General features: G+C 44.9%; 1 protein-coding gene across 1 annotated transcript in view; it reads right to left on the reverse strand.

The window, feature by feature from the left end:
- The window catches only part of PLCL1 (phospholipase C like 1 (inactive)), a 300,959-nt gene that overhangs the window by 39,895 nt on the left and 243,734 nt on the right, over positions 1-17,330 (reverse strand). Inside the window, exons 3-4 of the mRNA XM_054972560.1 lie at positions 6,739-6,942; positions 858-933 (exon numbers count right to left, since the gene is read on the reverse strand). Of these exons, the coding sequence (XP_054828535.1) occupies positions 858-933; positions 6,739-6,942 (280 nt within the window). The remainder of the gene's footprint in view (positions 1-857; positions 934-6,738; positions 6,943-17,330) is intronic.

Raw genomic sequence — 17,330 nt, forward strand, 5'->3', positions numbered from 1 at the left:
CCAGAAAAGAAACACTGTGGTCATCACACTCATTTATAATTTATAAGTTTAGATCTAACAGATTCTGACTCTATTCACTGCATAGATTTTTGATACTTCAAGGGTGTCTTTCCTACTGCCGTACCTCCTAACTCTCACAATGAACAGATTATTGTAGAATAAGGTTGCAACCCAGCCATGCTTATGTGCCTTCGAAGCCTCACTGTTTTTGCTGAGAGAGAGTTGAGCAAATGATTGAAATTAACAGGACATAGGAGTGATTTGCTTTCGGTGGCTGGACTGGCAGCTCTAACAGTCCCATTCAGCCGGGGATATTTCCCCTTCCGCTAGAGAGTCACAGAACATCTGTATGTATGGAATAAGTAACCCCGCCCCCACGACCAATTATGAATGCTGTGTAGAATGTAGTTGTGCATGTAACATGGACATGAACTGGAGAAACAAGTGTGGTATCTGCTGTGATGAATGGCACAATCCACACACAGGCCATTCTGCAACATTTAAAAAGAGCATTTTGCTGTATTTTATATATATTTTTCAAACTTTTAAGACTTTTTCTCTCCTCCTCACCCCAGCATTTGACAGTGAGAACATTCCAGAACCTCTTACAAAACACAGCACAAATCAAATTGGCTTCCCCCCCCCCTCAACCCCGCAGCAATGGTGTACAGTTTTCTGAACCTTTCTCGCTCTAGAATTTTAAAAAAGAATCTGTGGCACTCTCCTTACGCCCAGCTCACACTTCCCCTGTTTAATAAGAAGAAAAATCAGCGGCTCTCCAGTACTAGAAGAATCTTGAAGAGGCAAGGGGGTTATTATTGTCTGGAAAATCTGTAATTAAAAAGGAAACGGGTTACCTGTTTTCTGGCACTGAACAATCTTGTCATAAACAGCGTCTGCTGTTTCTATCAGAAGCTTGCTCTCTTGAATCATCTGTCAAAGAAAAGACAACATTCAAGCAATGATCTTTTCTCAATTATACATCTCTCAAACTAGAATTCAGTTTGCACTTCAGAATACCATATACTGAAAAGATCCTGTTCATACATTCCAGCAAAATTTTGCTTTCCTAAGACAAAGTCAATTTCCCTTCCTAAAACAAAGTAGATGAGAAATTATCAAGTAAACCCAACGAGTCTGTGCTTTGTGTCAGATACAGTTTTGACAGTTGGAGAAAGACAAGATGCAAAGACAACAGGAAAGGGAGGCTGGAGACAAATGGCAAACGTAACAGCCTCAGTGTCTTAGGCGTTACTTTATGCACAAAGCTGCAGTCTTATGCATGCTTTCAATAGCACTTACTCCAAAGTAAATTGTTCCAGATGGCTCCTGTCAGGCTTATCAAGATAAAGGCTTGCATTTAAGAAGTCACCAACGTCTGCGCTGGAAGTTACTTTATACCGAGTCAGGCCATTGACCGACCAAGGTTGTGGTGTATTTATTGTATACCGGACAATGGAATACTCTGTCCCCCCCCCCCGATATGTGTGTGTGTGTTTAGTCTCAGGGGGTGGATTCCCTGATGGTCCATCTACCTCCCCATGCTTGAGGAGTTAGAGTTTCACCAACCCACACCTCCATCCTTTTCTTCCCTTGTGTATGGTGGGCAGGGACAGGGGAAAGGGTGCACCATCTGGAATGCTGAAATCCATGTTGGTACTGAGATGTATTTTATTGGTTTTATTTATTGTAATTTATTTATGATTGTAACCCGCCCTGAGCCTGCTTGCGGGGAGGGCGGGCTAAAAATCTAATCAATCAATCAATCATTAGTTCCATTGGTTAGTTAGAATTGTAGACGGCCTGAGTTCCCTTGTCCTGAAACTGATTGCTCCCATTCCTGGATCTGCTTGCTAATAAACGGATGTTGTTTTGAACACGTCCATCTCTGCCATGTGAACCTAAGAGCAGGAACTTGAATGATATTCCTGACGGACAAGCAAAAGGGAACATCACCAAGGTCAGTCAGCATTGTCTGCTATTACTGGCAGTGGCTCTTCAGGGACTGGGCAGAGGTCTTTTACATCACCTACTACTAGATCTCTTTAAATGGTGAGCCCAGCGGTTGAACCTCGGACTTTCCGCAGCAAAGCAAATGCTCTGTCCCTGAGCCACAGCCCCTTCCCATAGGAGACTTACAGTGAAATCTGATTTCAATGAGCTTAGACTGACATAACCCTGCTTAGGATTTCACTGTTAGTGGCCTGACACCTAATTAATCTCCAGGCAAGAGGTACGCCCTGGTCCAGATTCTGAGATTGTTTGGAGGCACTGCACAGCAAGAAAACACGGTCAAATAAGCTTTCCATCCATTTTCCTTTCATCTGCATTTATATACAACTAGCAACAGAACCCGTTGTAAAAATAAATACAATGGACTCTATCAGCTGGGCATTGGGAGGGCCACCCCAGCACAGTCCTCCCAAGGTCCCACAGCCAGCAGAGGTGGCAAGAAGACCGTGTGGGGAGGGAGCCTCCCATGCTGTGTCTCCCCACCACTTCTGCAGGCAGGCCTCTGAGGGCCATGGAGCCAATAGGGAGGCACAACGTGGTCCCACAGTGACCACAGAGGCAGCGGGAAGGCCGCCACCGGCGGGGGTGGGGAGCTCCTCCACGCTGCGTATCTGTGCTGGCTGCACCAGCAGACCTCTGAGGGCCATGAAGCCAGCGGGGAGATGCAGTGCAGCCTCGCAGTTGCCACGGAGGCAACCAGAAGGCCATGTGAGGGGACCACGCTGCACCTCTCTGCCAGCTCCACAGGCCCTCAGAGGCCTGCCGCCAATGTCTCACTTTTTGTCCTGGCACAGGTGCACCACAGAGCTGCAATGTGCCTGCACCAGGATAAAAAGTGAGTCGTTGGGAACACGGCTCAACTTTTATATAGTAGGATGAATGTGTGATTTGCCATCAATAATAACTGTGTACTTAGCCATGTACTTAACTGTGTGCTTATATACTGCCCTTCTGGAAAGATTAGTGCCATACTCAGAGCAGTGAACAAAGTCGGTGTTGTTATTATCCCCACAATACAGCTGGGGAGCTGGGCTGAGAAGAGTAGCTTACCCCAGGCCACCTGCAGAGTTCATGGTAGTAATGGGAGTTGAACCAGCAAAGTGCTGGCTCAGAGCCCAGCCACTTAACCACTGTGCTACAGCAGCTCTGACTTGCGGTGATGCTATGAATTAATGACCTCCCAAATGTCCTATCATTAACAGTCTTGCTAAGGTCTTGCAAGCTGAATTATATACAATACATTTAGCTTAAAACTGATTTTAAAAGAAGTTATACACAAACAATTTATAAAATAAATTGAGCTTCGCTGAGCCCCAAAACTCAGCTTTCCTAAGCAGGTACACAGAAAAGATGATCTCTGATATTGAAAGAGCTGGGTTTTTTATTCCGAAATTGTCGTATGTATACATTTTTAAGAGATTACTTTATACTAAAGTCATATTTAACATCCCCTTGCTGTTCAACTTAATTGGGGGTTCCCCGCTGAACTACTTTCTTTCTTATTGTCAGGTTCTGCCAAGGGCGCCGACCTGTGAGACGCCGGCCTGCCTGACTTCCGCCTTATAGGACCTTCAGGGAATATGTGATCCCGCTCTGTGGGAGGGGGGTAGTATACCTCACCCTCACACTCTCTCAGTCCACTCGCAAGTCCCCTCAACCTGGCCTTGTCCCGGCTGCCTTCCATGACAGCTGCCCCCATCCAGCTGTCGGTCCTCCTCCTTTCTACCGCTCACTCATTCTCCCTCTTTCCTCCACTCCACCACACTCCTACACAACAACCCACCCCGCCCTGTGGGTGGACTTCCCTTATATCCCTTCCCCCCTTCCTGGCTCCACCTCCCAGCCATAGCCCCAGCACTCTAGCCACAGCACAGGAAGACCCAAAGTGAGATGGCTGGACTCAATAAAAGAAGCCACGTCCTCCAGTTAGAAGATCTGAGCAAGTTTGTTAATGATAGGACATTTTGGAGTTCTTTCATTCAAAGGGTCACCATGGTTCGGTGGCGACTTGACGGCATATAACATACGTTGCTAAGTTAGCATTAGTTCTTCCTCACTACTTTAATTGTGAAAACAATGTATTAATTCACATTGGTCAATTGGAAATAGCTTCTGGCCTCCTACATATTTGGGGAGGGGGGTTGGGAGAAAATGCTGTGGGGGCTTGATCTGAATTTAGCCAGTGATGGTGAAAGTCCCAGAGATGACATCAATAACTCAGTTGCAAGGAGACAGCCAACCTCGCGCAGTGCATATCGACACTATGAACAAAACAAAATCTACCGCTTTAGTCGTTCTTCTAAATTGGGTGTGGCATTTTCTAGCCTAGGACTAAAAAGATTATCCTGAAATCCAGACTTTTGGGGTGGGAGAGAACAGAAGTGGAAGAAAACAGAAATAGGTACAAATCAAAGCCATTTAAGAACATACGAGAAAAGAAGATTTCAACCTCCTTAAACTGTATTCGAAGAATGCTCACAAAACACTAAACAATGGACCAACTTTTGGTATGGTTATAGCCATCGGCAGGGCTTTTTTTCTGGGAAAAGAGGTGGTGGAACTCAGTGGGTTGCACTTGGAGAAAATGGTCACATGGCTGGTGGCCCCGCCCCCTGATCTCCAGACAGAGGGCAATCTAAACTCCCCTCTGTCTGGAGATCAGGGGGGCAGGGCCACTAGCCATGTGACCATTTTCAAGAGGTTCCAGAACTCCGTTCCCCCGCGTTCCCCCTGAAAAAAAGACCTGGCCATTGGTCAAAAAAATTGAGTCAAAGTAAACTACTTTTAAGTCTTGGTAGTTTCAAAAACAGAACACACAACATGGGCTTGAATTCTCTCAAAATGTATGGAGGAATATATTTAGTAGAGGAATCAGACCCACTGCTTCTACTTGTATATCTGTGAGTTCTGTGGAATTCTTACTTCACATTTAAACCAAGCAAAGCTCCTTGGCAGGGAAGCGTCTTTTGTTATAGAGAGGGTAATGTGTTTTGTGCAAGCAAGTCCCCCGATGGGATTATATCAATTGAAATCAAAGCTTACACATCAAGATGTAAAGACGGCCCTAGCAGTAGTCGTCAGCGGTGGATGTAATTACCAAGAGAAAGGAAAACAAACACTACACAAAATGGCCTTTGTCTAGCAGATCTGTGGACAAGGGATAAAAACAACACAACAGGCAGTTAATTGTTTTCGAGACCATTTCTCGGGGTCTCAGAGCAGCTGTCTCTGGTTTGCGTGAAACGTTAGAGCACTCCATGCACCATTAAGCAGCGGCAGAAAAGCACTTCTGTAAAAAACAGATATTCACAATGAAGACTCCCCGCACACATTAAATCCCAACAGCCCAGAATGAACACTATTACAGCTAGTTTGACCATTACACCTAACGGGATGGACTTAGTCTAATTGCTCACCTTTTTAGGCCAGATTATGCAAAAGAACAAATTACATCAGTCCCTTGCTGTGATATTTAAGCATGAAATTACATAAACGACTTTAGCGTTGGACAAATGCCCATTGTTATTTCATGTCTAATAATGAAGTGGATGGCAGATGTCTCTCCTAACAGTAGTGAAGCCAGGCCACCCACAGAGGTATTATTATTACAGTCCGCTTTCCGCACTGGGACTCAAGGAAGATTACCAGTACGTTTAAAAAAAAAAACTTTCCACTTAATCGGTAAATAGATTACAAAATCTGATCGCATCCGTCAATCAGTAAGCGGATTACAAGATATGAGAACGACAACATTGGTTGTTGTTACAAAATTGCTAGTAAGACAAAGTAATGCAGTTCAGTTGGGACTGTAGAATAGACAAGTGTGCAGAAAAATAACATTTTTCGAAAATATTTGTAAGGGGGAAAACAGCCTGAAAATGTATGTACTGGGGCTTGCACATGTGCGCTGCCATTCTACTATGGACACCTGGCAGCATAAAGGCATAACCTCTCAGAGTCTCTCCAACTGAGGTCTCCGACATGTGAAAAACATGTGTCGGGAGATGCAATGTTAGCCAGGAAGACAGAGCCAGCGGCAGGGCAAACGCTTTGCTATACACTGGAGCTGTGTGAAGGGCTGCGAAATGCCAGAAGGGAAACTTCAGCCCATTATAACCTCTCCAGGTCCAAGCCCGACTGTTTTAGACTGGAGAGGTGAAATTGACAGAGCCTTTGGGGAGGCAAAGATTAAATTGACAGACCCTCTGAGGAGCGATCTCTGCCGGCTCTGCCTTTTCAAACTATACTTCCCGGCAAACATTGCATCTCCCTACACTTGACGAACACGCGCTGAGGCATCTCGTGTAGAGAAACTCTCAGTCGGATGGGCATCCACTGAGTTTTCTATCACATATTCAGGACCATTAGTAGAATACGACGATGGTTGCCAGGGGCTGTTCTACTATCCTCGGGCAAAGCAGACACCACATTAACAAGCAAGGTATTAGGTATTAGAAAAAGGCATTGATGCCATCAGCATGTAAAGCTTGTCCTCCACATCTCAGGAGTATGGGTAAACAACAGACTCAGTAAGGATAAGCCTGCTTGGTTCTTCAGGTTTACAGATCCAGAGGGAAAGAACTCAACTTTGCTGCTCAGCCTCAGTATCGAGACAGGCCAGAAGTTTCTCCTGATACCACTTTCTGCACACACACCAAACAACTGATCTCCTGTATTTCCTATATGAACCATTTTTTTAAAAAAAAACCCTCAGGATGCTCCTACCAGGTCATAAGCAGCTAGGACCTTCTTCTGCACATCAGTTAGTGTCCCCAGAGGTTCCAGGTACGGAAAGTTGTCTTTCATGTTGAGAGCCACGGAGGGGACATTGTCACTATTCACCAACCGCGAGGACAGGGTCAAAATGCATTGCTTCAGACTGGTGATTGGCGGGAGTCCACAGAGCTCTTTAACAGATACAATCGCATTCTGTGGAGGAGAAAGAAAAGCATTGGTTTTATACTTTCAGTAGAATATCACTACTGTGTGTTTTACATAGCTACCGTAGAGTCTGGTGTGTTCATGACATGGAAGTTCTAGAAGAATGTTCAAGCGACCACATAATAACAGCAACAACAACATTTGATTTATATACCACCCTTCAGGACAACTTAATGCCCACTCAGAGCAGTTTGCAAAGTATGCCATTATTATCCCCACAACAAAACACCCTGTGAGGTGGGTGAGGCTGAGAGAGCTCTGAGAGAGCCATGACTAGCCCAAGGTCACCCAGCTGGCTTCAAATGGAGGAGTGAAGAATCAAACTCGGTTCTCCAGATTAGAGTCCCACGCTCTTAACCACTACACCAAACTGGCTCTCTAGAAAATGGGCTCCAGAGCAGAACACACTGGGGAAACCCAAAGCAAACCCAAGACATCTGTTGCTCTTGACCTGTGGTTTACTTGGGATAGATTTAGACCATTAACGCAGCTGCTATCTGTTGGCCTCTGGTACACCACAATGTCTGCACAAGTGTAATTTTTTTTAAATATACAGTTGTTCTTATTTGAAAATGTTTCTCTCCTGGTTTTCTCTACAGCTTAAAGCAGTGCATGATAACCATAAAATCTATGACAATACATGTGCCCTGAAATAAGAAAAACCCTCGTAAGAGAGAACAGCTTAGCTTTTAAAAAAACCAACAGCGTAACAACTATAAACAGTGTGTAATGCCTTATAGGCCAAAGACAAAATCAAAGATAATTTGGCCATCAGCTTGGGAAGACCAAATGTAAGAGGCATGTTTTTACTTGATGCTCGAATACCATCAATGATGTTGCCATGGTGTGTGTGTGGAGGGGGGGCTCCATTCAGCTTTCCAACATGACTGGCATGACACCACACATGTTACAGCCCTGGCCGTATCTAAGTGCTTTTTCATGGCAATGGTACCATGTTAAAAGGCCCTTTGTGGGATTTCCAGAATAAGGAATTTTTAGAAAGATCGTAGTACATTAAATGTTCACAGTAAGAATGATTATATATTTGATTTTAACAACATTAACAAAAAATGTAAAGGAACGACTACACTTAGTAGCATGCCTTCTTTTACAAGCCTTACTCTAAAAACACTGGAATATTTGTTCCCTCTGTAACTCCAGTGTTTTCTCGGTATAGTCAACTTGCTGCTTTTAAACATTTAACTGAAGCAGAAGTAATGGTATACCTAGTTTTTAAAAAACAATATTGTTAATTCATGCAACTGGAAAGGCCGCCATAGGTCACTGAAAGGATGCCACGACTATATCTTCTGGCATGGTTTCTCTTTGTTACTTGCTTAAAGGAGTCAGATGACAGGTCCCACTATAAGAATTTTCTTTTCTAACTAGGTGCTAAGGGAACAGTGGTATATGCAGGGCTTTTTTCCAGCAGGAATGCGGGGGAACGGAGTTCCGGTACCTCATGAAAATGGTCACATGGCCGGTGGCCCCGCCCCCTGATCTCCAGACAGAGGGGAGTTGAGATTGCCCTCAACTCCCCTCTGTCTGGAGATCAGGGGGCGGGGCCACCGGCCATGTGACCCATTTTCTCCGAGGGCAACCCACTGAGTTCCACCACCTCTTTCCCCGGAAAAAAAGCCCTGGGTATATGTAAGCCTGAACTAGAAAAAGGGTTTGGGGCCTCAAATTTTCTCAGACTTGGGTGGCCCCTTCAGCAAGCCTGATTGTCGTTTCCCTGATGGTCCCGGGCAGCATGGGTTTTCTGCAACGCAACGGAAGGGTTTTCAGGAGCTCTGCAGGTAAGCGATGTATGGCCATCTTCCCCACACTTGTAGCAGAAGGTCTTCCCCACACTTGTAGCAGTCTGGATCTTCATTGCTGTGCTATTGTGCTTGCAGTGGCTGGTCCCCTAATAACTTGCTGCTGGTTGTTGTTTTGGAACCTCCTCCGGCTCCTGGGGAGGCTCCAGCCTTGGAGCGCCGTTACACGTTCGCTATACAAAGGAGATGACTCACCCACGCCACTTCTAAGCGTCCTAGCTGAGGGCTGCTTTGAGTTGGCAGCTTGCTGAGCCTGCCTCCTGCAAGCTTCTTTAGTTGCCTGTTGTTGTTTTCCTCTTCTCGGCTCATTCTCATCCGCTGAGAAAAAATTTCTGGGTTTTTCTGTTGATCTTGCAGACGGAGATTCACAAGGAGAAATTCGTCATATAGAGTCCCCTTGAGGAGCTGAGCAACTTTCTCATGATTCATTCACTCAAAGATCATACTACCCTTTTGCACTATTTGCTGCCATATTTTCTCCAGCCATTGCAGATATGTAGATAGAGTCTCTCCTCTTTGCATACTTTTTGGGGGTGGGCTCTATGGAATTAAGCCATGCCAAGGTCCTTTCCCTCCCCAAACCCCACTTTCTCCAGGTTTCTCCAAGTTTCACCTCCCCAGATCTCCAGGAATTTCCCAACATGGAGCTGGCAACCCTACTGGAGAAGGCAGAGTTAGAGAAGGGAAAGGACCTCAGCATGGTATAATTCCCACCCCTTTTCCCACTGTAGCTCTGTGTTTTGCTGAGTTGCCCCAACAACTCATCCTCCACCTGCAGTATCCGCAAGCGCTTACTTTTGGTTATGAGGTAGCAGGAAAGCCTCCAAACAGTAAAATAAAAAAGTGATTTGGGAGGGGAGATCGGGTATTTTCATCATCATAGACTAAAAGCGTCCACCCCACCCCCACCCCTGCACATAGCTGAACTAAAATGTGAAGAAGGAAAGGAAAAGAGGATGGTTGTTGTGGATTTTCCGGGCTGTATCGCCGTGGTCTTGGCATTGTAGTTCCTGACGTTTCGCCAGCAGCTGTGACTGGCATCTTCAGAGGTGTAGCACCAAAAGACAGAGATCTCTCAGTGTCACAGTGTGGAACTACAACCACAGCTGCTGGCGAAACGTCAGGAACTACAATGCCAAGACCACGGCTATACAGCCCGGAAAATCCACAACAACCATTGTTCTCCGGCTGTGAAAGCCTTCGACAATACAAAGGAAAAGAGCTTTGGGGGGAGAACTGGTCAGAGATGGGGAGGAGTTTTTTTAGAAATACTTCATCATATGCTAGAAAATGCAGGGGGGGGGGAACCCTGCCAGAAATCCATAACAAAACAAAAAAAATTGGAGCAAGTGCTGTTCCAGTAAAAAAACAGAAAACCTGGCAATAAAATAATATGCACATGCCTGTTAAACTATAACGTGTGCATGCTTGGGGGAAAGCCACCACAGTCTTTCTAAGGACATGTGGAAACAGCCCTAGTTTGTACAATGCCTCTCCCTGATCTGAACTAAGGGTTGGATCCAAACAACTTTTTCACTCAATTTGATGCAATTTCTTCCTTACTACAGCCACCGTCCCATATGAGTTTTGGCCATGCTGGTCACGTGACCCCAGCATCTCATTTTGGGTGGTCATAGAGGACCCCCCCCCCTTCCCTTTTTCACACTGGTAGGATCCAGCCTTCAGTCTCCATGAGACAGTCAGACAGAGGGCCTAGCGCACACGACAAGCCAACTGTGTGGCGGAAGGGAAGGGTCTGCACTGGCCCTCTGTTATGACATTTCAGCTGAAGGTCTGAAATGGTGCTCAGAGGTGAACTACTGTGTACTCCACTCCAAAACACAAACTCAACTGAGTACAACAATCAACAAAGAAAAACACAACAGATTCAAAGATATCTGGGGTGGGGACCCAAAAGAATGTTGTTCAACACTAGATTGGATCAAACAGGTCTTAGATGAAACAAAACAGTAAAGAGTCCAGTAGCACCTTTAAGACTAACCAACTTTATTGTAGCATAAGCTTTCGAGAACTACAGTTGTTTTATTCTTAGCCATAACTACAGTTCTCGAAAGCGTATGCTACAATAAAGTTAGTTAGTCTTAAAGGTGCTACTGGACTTTTTACTATTTTGCAACAACAGGCTAACACAGCTGACTCCTCTGGATTAGATGAAATAGAAAATGTAGCACATTATGCTTGTTTCAGAGTTCTTTTAAAAAAACAGTTCAATTGTCTTCTCACCAGACCTTTCTGAGAGCCAAGCTACAAGTGACGCCAGACACAGGTTGGACACTTGTCAGCTTCCCTCAAGTTTTGATGGGAAATGTAGGCGTCCTGGTCTTGCAGCTTAGCTCTCCATTTAATTGAAGTTTACAGAGCGGCAGTCTATGGGAGGGAGAACATGCGGTCAGGGGGGGAGTGCAGGCGTTGGGCTCTCACTGGGTGCCCCCTTCCCCTCTGCTGGGTGTGTAGAGGGGTTTCTGTAAACTTCAATTAAATGGAGAGCCAAGCTGTAAGACCTGGACACCTAGGCCGTCGTCACACGGGCTTTTATTTAGCGCTAAAATGGTGCTATTTCCCGGCAAACACCCACCTTATTCCAACACTGTAGCGATTTTCTCTCTTCTGCTTTGGGCTTGATAGTCGCACTATTTTGTGCCTCAGTGTGAATGCCTCACATCGATGTATTTCGCCTCGCAACGTCCTATGCCCTCCCTTCAATCCCAGAATCCATTTCTTCCTGCGACTCCCCTTTTTTAAATTTTATTATGTCCTTATAACGCCATAACGACATAACACAATGCAAACTTTCTGCTGAAGTAAAAATGACTCAATCACCATGGCAGAGTCTTCAGCGATGGGGATCACGTCAGACAGGGAGTTTTCTGCGGGCAAAGGGCTATTTATATAATTTCAAAGTTGGAAAAACAAAAGGGTCGTAATGTTTTGCTCTAACGGAATGTTTATATGCTGTTATTCCATTATAGCGGAATTAAACGCCGGAATAATTTTAAAAAGGGGGGGAGGAGCTGCTTCTGCGCGGTTAGAGAGAACAGAACAGAGTGCTCGGTGTGGACAGCTGGTGGCGCGAAGAGCCGTTAGGTGACCCAAAGAAACGTTACTGTGCCAATAACGGATAGGACGCTATATGCTGTAAATTTAACGGAAGAGATGCCCGTGTGACGACGGCCCTACATTTCCCATTAAAACCTGAGGGAAGCTGACAAGTGTCCAACCTCTGTCAGGTGTCACTTGTAGCTTGGCTCTGAGGTCCTGTCACCTGGTTGCTTCCAGCTATGAGCATCTCCTCAAAGAATCTGCCCAGCTGAGAGACCCTCGCCCCCTCCTCACCCCCACATCTATTAGGCAGAGTCCTCACAGGACCTCCAAAATCCAAATCCTGCATTTCTTTTGCTCTGCTCGAAGGGTCCTGATGGTGGAACTAAGCTCATTTTTCACACTTTCGGTTAGTTAACAAGAACCGTACTTTCCCCGTTAGATTTTATTAGCATGTCACCGCTGTCGCTTGAGTCCCTTGCTTTCCTTCCGCTTGCGCCCTTCTTCAGCATTGCGGAGGTCGTCCTTCGCTGCAAGGCAAGCTCATCTAGCGCTAGACATTTTCTGCTCATTGAAGGGACACTGGTCTTGAGCAACTGGAAACACCTAGCCCCGAAGGAACACAGACTCTGTATCGTTCCAATTTTAGTATATGTGTTGCCGAAGCGAGCGCAAACTGACGTTTAGGACCCCCTCTGTAGCACAGGACAGCAGTGCAAAAGGGGAAGCAAGGTATAGGATCCAAGTCCAAATATAGAAAAACGGGGCCCGTCCTCTTTCTATAGGAGTGAAAATGGACTAGACAGCAGCTGGTCAATCTGAACAGTCCACAGATGATGCCAGACTTTGGCAGTTAGAAAAAATAGACCTAACATCCCTGACCCACCTGCCCACAGCCCTGAAAGCAGGATATCCCTTTCCTTCGTTATGTTTGTATAAAGAAACAAGCTGCCAATCAAACTGAATCTGGGCTTGTGACAAGGCGGTACTCGGGAGGAAATCAGATCCCTTGTTCTATTCTTAGCCAGAACTAGGGTTGCCAACCTCCAGGTGGAGCCTGAAGAGTCCTGGAATTACAACTGATCTCCAGAGGACAGCGATCAGTTCCCCTTGGAGAAAATGGCGACTTCAGAGAGTAGAGTCCATGGCATTATACCGCATTGATTTCACAGAGTAACTCTGCTTAGGATTTCACTGTGAGATCCCTTTCCCCAAACCCTCCCGTCCTCAGGATCCACCTCCAATTCTCCAGGAATTTCCCAGCCCAGAGTTGGCAACCCTAGCCATAACATATTGGATCAAAGGGTAAGCGATCTAAAGATTCAGCTTGTCAAGCCAGCCACACATATTCAGGTGGGTAGCTGTGTTACTCTGTTGTAGTAGTAGAACAAAATTTGGAGTCCAATAGTCCCTTAAAGATCAACAAAATTGTCCAGGGTTTAATCTTTCATGAGTCAAAGCTCACTTGGTCAGAAGTGGTATCTAAAGTGAGCTTTGACTCATTTAAGCTTATACCCTAGAAATAAAATTAGCCTTCAAGGTGTTCCTGGACTCGAATTTGTTTCATACATGTGTCTCATATATTTAGGAAGCAATATAAGATCTAAGAATAAGGGGGGCCAGCGTCCGGACCCTGCTCTACTCAATAAATAGAATCCTCCCATCAGTCAAAAGACACGTCAAGCCAAGACAAAAAGGCTTGGATGAGAATTGCAATATTGATACGGGTGAGCACCCAGATTTCCTTTGCTAGATAACTTCGAAAATATTTTGGCCCATAATAAGAAAAAAAAATGTGAACGATTGTTTAATATTGTCTATGGATGTTTACTATTGACCCCTATTCATCAATCAAATGTTCCCCGATGCAATTTGTCTTACTTGACTTGCAACCCATCGGATGGAACAAAGCCTACCAACCATATATGGTGGCCTTCTGTTTTGTTGTGGGAGAGGACGGCTGGCAAGCTTCGGTTAGACGACCATTCATGGCTGGTGAGATGCATTCAGCTTGTCAAATCAGCCATACAAGAGAACTGAAGCATTCTTAAATGACAGAAGCAAGATGGCATAGGTTGTTCTATATGGCAATACTGGTCTGAACAGAAGCGTCTTTCAAAAGCATATCCATTACTAGAATTAACTACCTTCTAAACCCCTTCAGTTGTCATTCACTATTTTGTGGTTTATCTCAAGTTCGGCAGGAGTAGTTCTGGAGTGCGTACAATATTTGTTACGAGCATTAGTTCTGAAGGCCACCTGAATCACATCAAGCCAAGATTATACAATTTGGCAACTGAACCTGTGTTTTGCCGCATACAATTATTATCCCACTGAGATACAAAATGAATGGAACATCTGTGTGTAGGAAAGTAATTATAGTCTACCAAAGTTAAAAAAAGAGAGACAACCTTCCATCTTCCAGCAATATTAATACTCATTTCTGGTTCAGAGCAGGCCTTCTTAGTACAGGAATATTAGCCAACCATTTCCCCAAAGGAAATTAGAGAAATAATAATTGTCAGCTGCTCTTCCTGATCCCAGTCCAGCTGCAGGCTACTGAACTGCAATGGATTAATGGACAGCAATATCTGGATTGCAATAACTGGATTAATAAATGGAACTAATGGATTGCAATAATCAATAGCACTAGATGGGAATGTGCCTCTCTGTTTTTAAAATGCATCTAATTAGTTCCAGAGGAGTTAGCCGTGTTAGTCTGTAGTAGCAAAGTAGTAAAGAGTCCAGTAGCATCTTTAAGACTAACCAACTTTACTGTAGCATAAGCTTTCAAGAACCACCGTTCTCTTCGTCAGATGCATGCTGCGGTTCTCGAAAGCTTATGCTACAGTAGTGTTGGTTAGTTTTAAAGGTGCTACTGGACTCTTCACTAGTTTTCTAATTAGTTCAGTGCTTTCTTTAAAGCATTCTGTGTTTTGAAAGGTGGGGCCTGACTTGGAGTAATTTTATTCTACTGGAAACATAGGCCGAATCCACACTTCCTTTTTGTTTCCATGCCTTTTTCGCAACCGCAGCACTGTTCAAGCAGATACTCACACGCTTTCCCATTCCGCGTGTTCCCCGCCATCACCGCACCACAATTGCACCTATTTTCCATACCACGTGATAATGGCGGAAATCTGTTTTTGCCCGGCCCTTTTTTTAAAAAAAATGGGCTTTCATAGCGCATTTGCACAGTAAAGGTCAGTATACCGGAAAACCTACTTTGTGAGTAGCAGGGTTTCCGGAGAATGTTTTAATGTGACAAATTATTTTCAAATTTGCCTGCCATAACAACCAGCCAATTGTTAGAAAGTGGTCTGGGATGAGTGAAAAATGGGCCAATCAAAGTTGAGGGGGAGGGGACCTTGCCATTTCTTAAAAGTTGGAATACCGGTATAGTGCAAAATTAACTTTTTTTTAAAAAAGGGGGGGAAGTGACGTGCGCCATCAACGCTGACAACGGAGGAGGGAACCGCCCACTATAACGCTTTACTCAGTGGCGTGTGGGGAACTGATTGCGCCACGAAGACGCACTGGGAGAGTGAATGTGATGATGCACCGCATGGTAGCAGAATGAACCCAATTGCCATGACGGCGCAAGATAAGCGGATGGTGAGTGCGTGTGGATTTGGCCATAGTTTCTCATGCTTTTTGTTTTTAAGACATGCTTATAGATTTGGGGCAGGTGAACCTGGTGGCACATCCAGGTTGCAGAGCATGGAGGAAAAAACAGATGTTAGAACTGCTTCTCAGCCTGCTAGCGATATAACAATAAAACTATTTACGGGGCAACACCACGCAATTGAAATATATTTTTATACTAGGTAACGCTTTTTCAGAGTTGATGTCAGATCACCTGCTCTGTCTGTTATTAGCAGATTTCTTTTTCTGAAGGCGTGGCTAACACACACAGCATGTTCCCCTCCCACATACAACACGATCGCTTGCTGGAACACTGAAACAAAAACAGTGATACAGAAAATGCAAAGGTATGAAACCCCACACATGTCCCTAGCCTGAATGTACCTACACAAAAATGAAATGCTGATGAAAAATTAAAAAAAAAATCATAAAGTCTCACCATCTAGGTCACGAGCTACAGTCTGACAGCACGTGCCCGTCTTGATCTTCCTGTACAACCCTCAATACAACCTGATGGCTAGTATTTGTGCTAAATGAAATCCAAGATAATCAGCCTTAAAGATATTTAATAAACACAATCTAGATTTCCTTATTCTCAATTCATGTTAGTGATACCAATGGATATGTGAGCTATACTATAATTGCAGGAAAAGTTCTGCCACTTGTCACTCACCACTCATCTCCTGGATTTTTTTAAAAAAAGGAGACGGGGGGAACATTCAAGTTTTCTACAACAAATGAATTGATGCTTTATGGGAAACTTTTCAAATGGGGTAAAAACTTTCTTATCCAATACTCCAGGGAAATGGGGCATTGCCAGTTCATCAAATGTGCCAGATACTCAGGCTTATTTCTCCTCCTTGCCCCCTACGTGGAGGAATCTGGAGCAGCCAAACCCACCACATTAGAAACATCATGGCAACGGACTCTGCAATTGGGTGGGACCTCTCCTCCCCTGAAACATGGAGCCATCCTCCAGAAGAGGCACAGGCAATCAAGTGGGCCAGCTCCCAAAGAGCCCTCCAGCGGAGCTGGTTCTTCACAGCTCGAGCCATGCAAAAGGAGAAGGAGGAACCTGAAGACAATATTAGGAGGCGGCAGCTGTCAGAAACCCAGCAAGGGCTGGAATCATCAAGCTGGAAAAGTGGGAATGGGATACACGTGTGCCCAAAGACTCAGGGCTATTCCAGTTAACTGGGCATTGTGGATCAAGTGCCGAATGACAAAGCTTTTACTGTAAATACACATGGTGTGCGTGGCTTCTGAAGAAGATGGAATTCATAGGAGTTTAAAAATCTACTCCGAGGTGCTTTACAGGGCCAAGAACTGAATCCTGCACTAGTCCACGGTAGTCTGTTGCTTTGTTTATTGGTTGGCTTAATTATACTGTAATTTTTACTGTGTTGCTGTGAGCTGCTTTGAGTCTCTCCGAGGAGAAAAGCAAGACACAAATATTTAAATAAACAAAACTAAAGGACAATGTCTGAGGGTGTCCCAAGGTATGCTACCATGATTTCATGGGGCTCGCAATAGATCCAAGGATGCATTCGACCTTGGTCTTGTTCACACACTCGACATGTAGCAGTCAGTGGGGCTGTGAGATATTTCCCTTCCCCACCCACTGCATGTTCAAAATCACACATCGTCTGATGCACAACTCCTCCCCAATTTCCTCACTCCTTCCCAGTTAGTGGAGGGGAAGAAACAAAGGAATCAGGTAAGTATGAATATGGATGTATGGCCTCGGTTAAATCTGCTGGTATATGTCCACCATCTGGCTTGCATGCATGTCCACTGCCCCATCTGCTGTAGACAACCATCAATTTCACGACCGCGTGAATGAGCCCGTTG

The sequence above is a fragment of the Eublepharis macularius genome, chromosome 2 (genome assembly GCF_028583425.1).
Source record: "Eublepharis macularius isolate TG4126 chromosome 2, MPM_Emac_v1.0, whole genome shotgun sequence".
Taxonomy (NCBI): domain Eukaryota; kingdom Metazoa; phylum Chordata; class Lepidosauria; order Squamata; family Eublepharidae; genus Eublepharis; species Eublepharis macularius.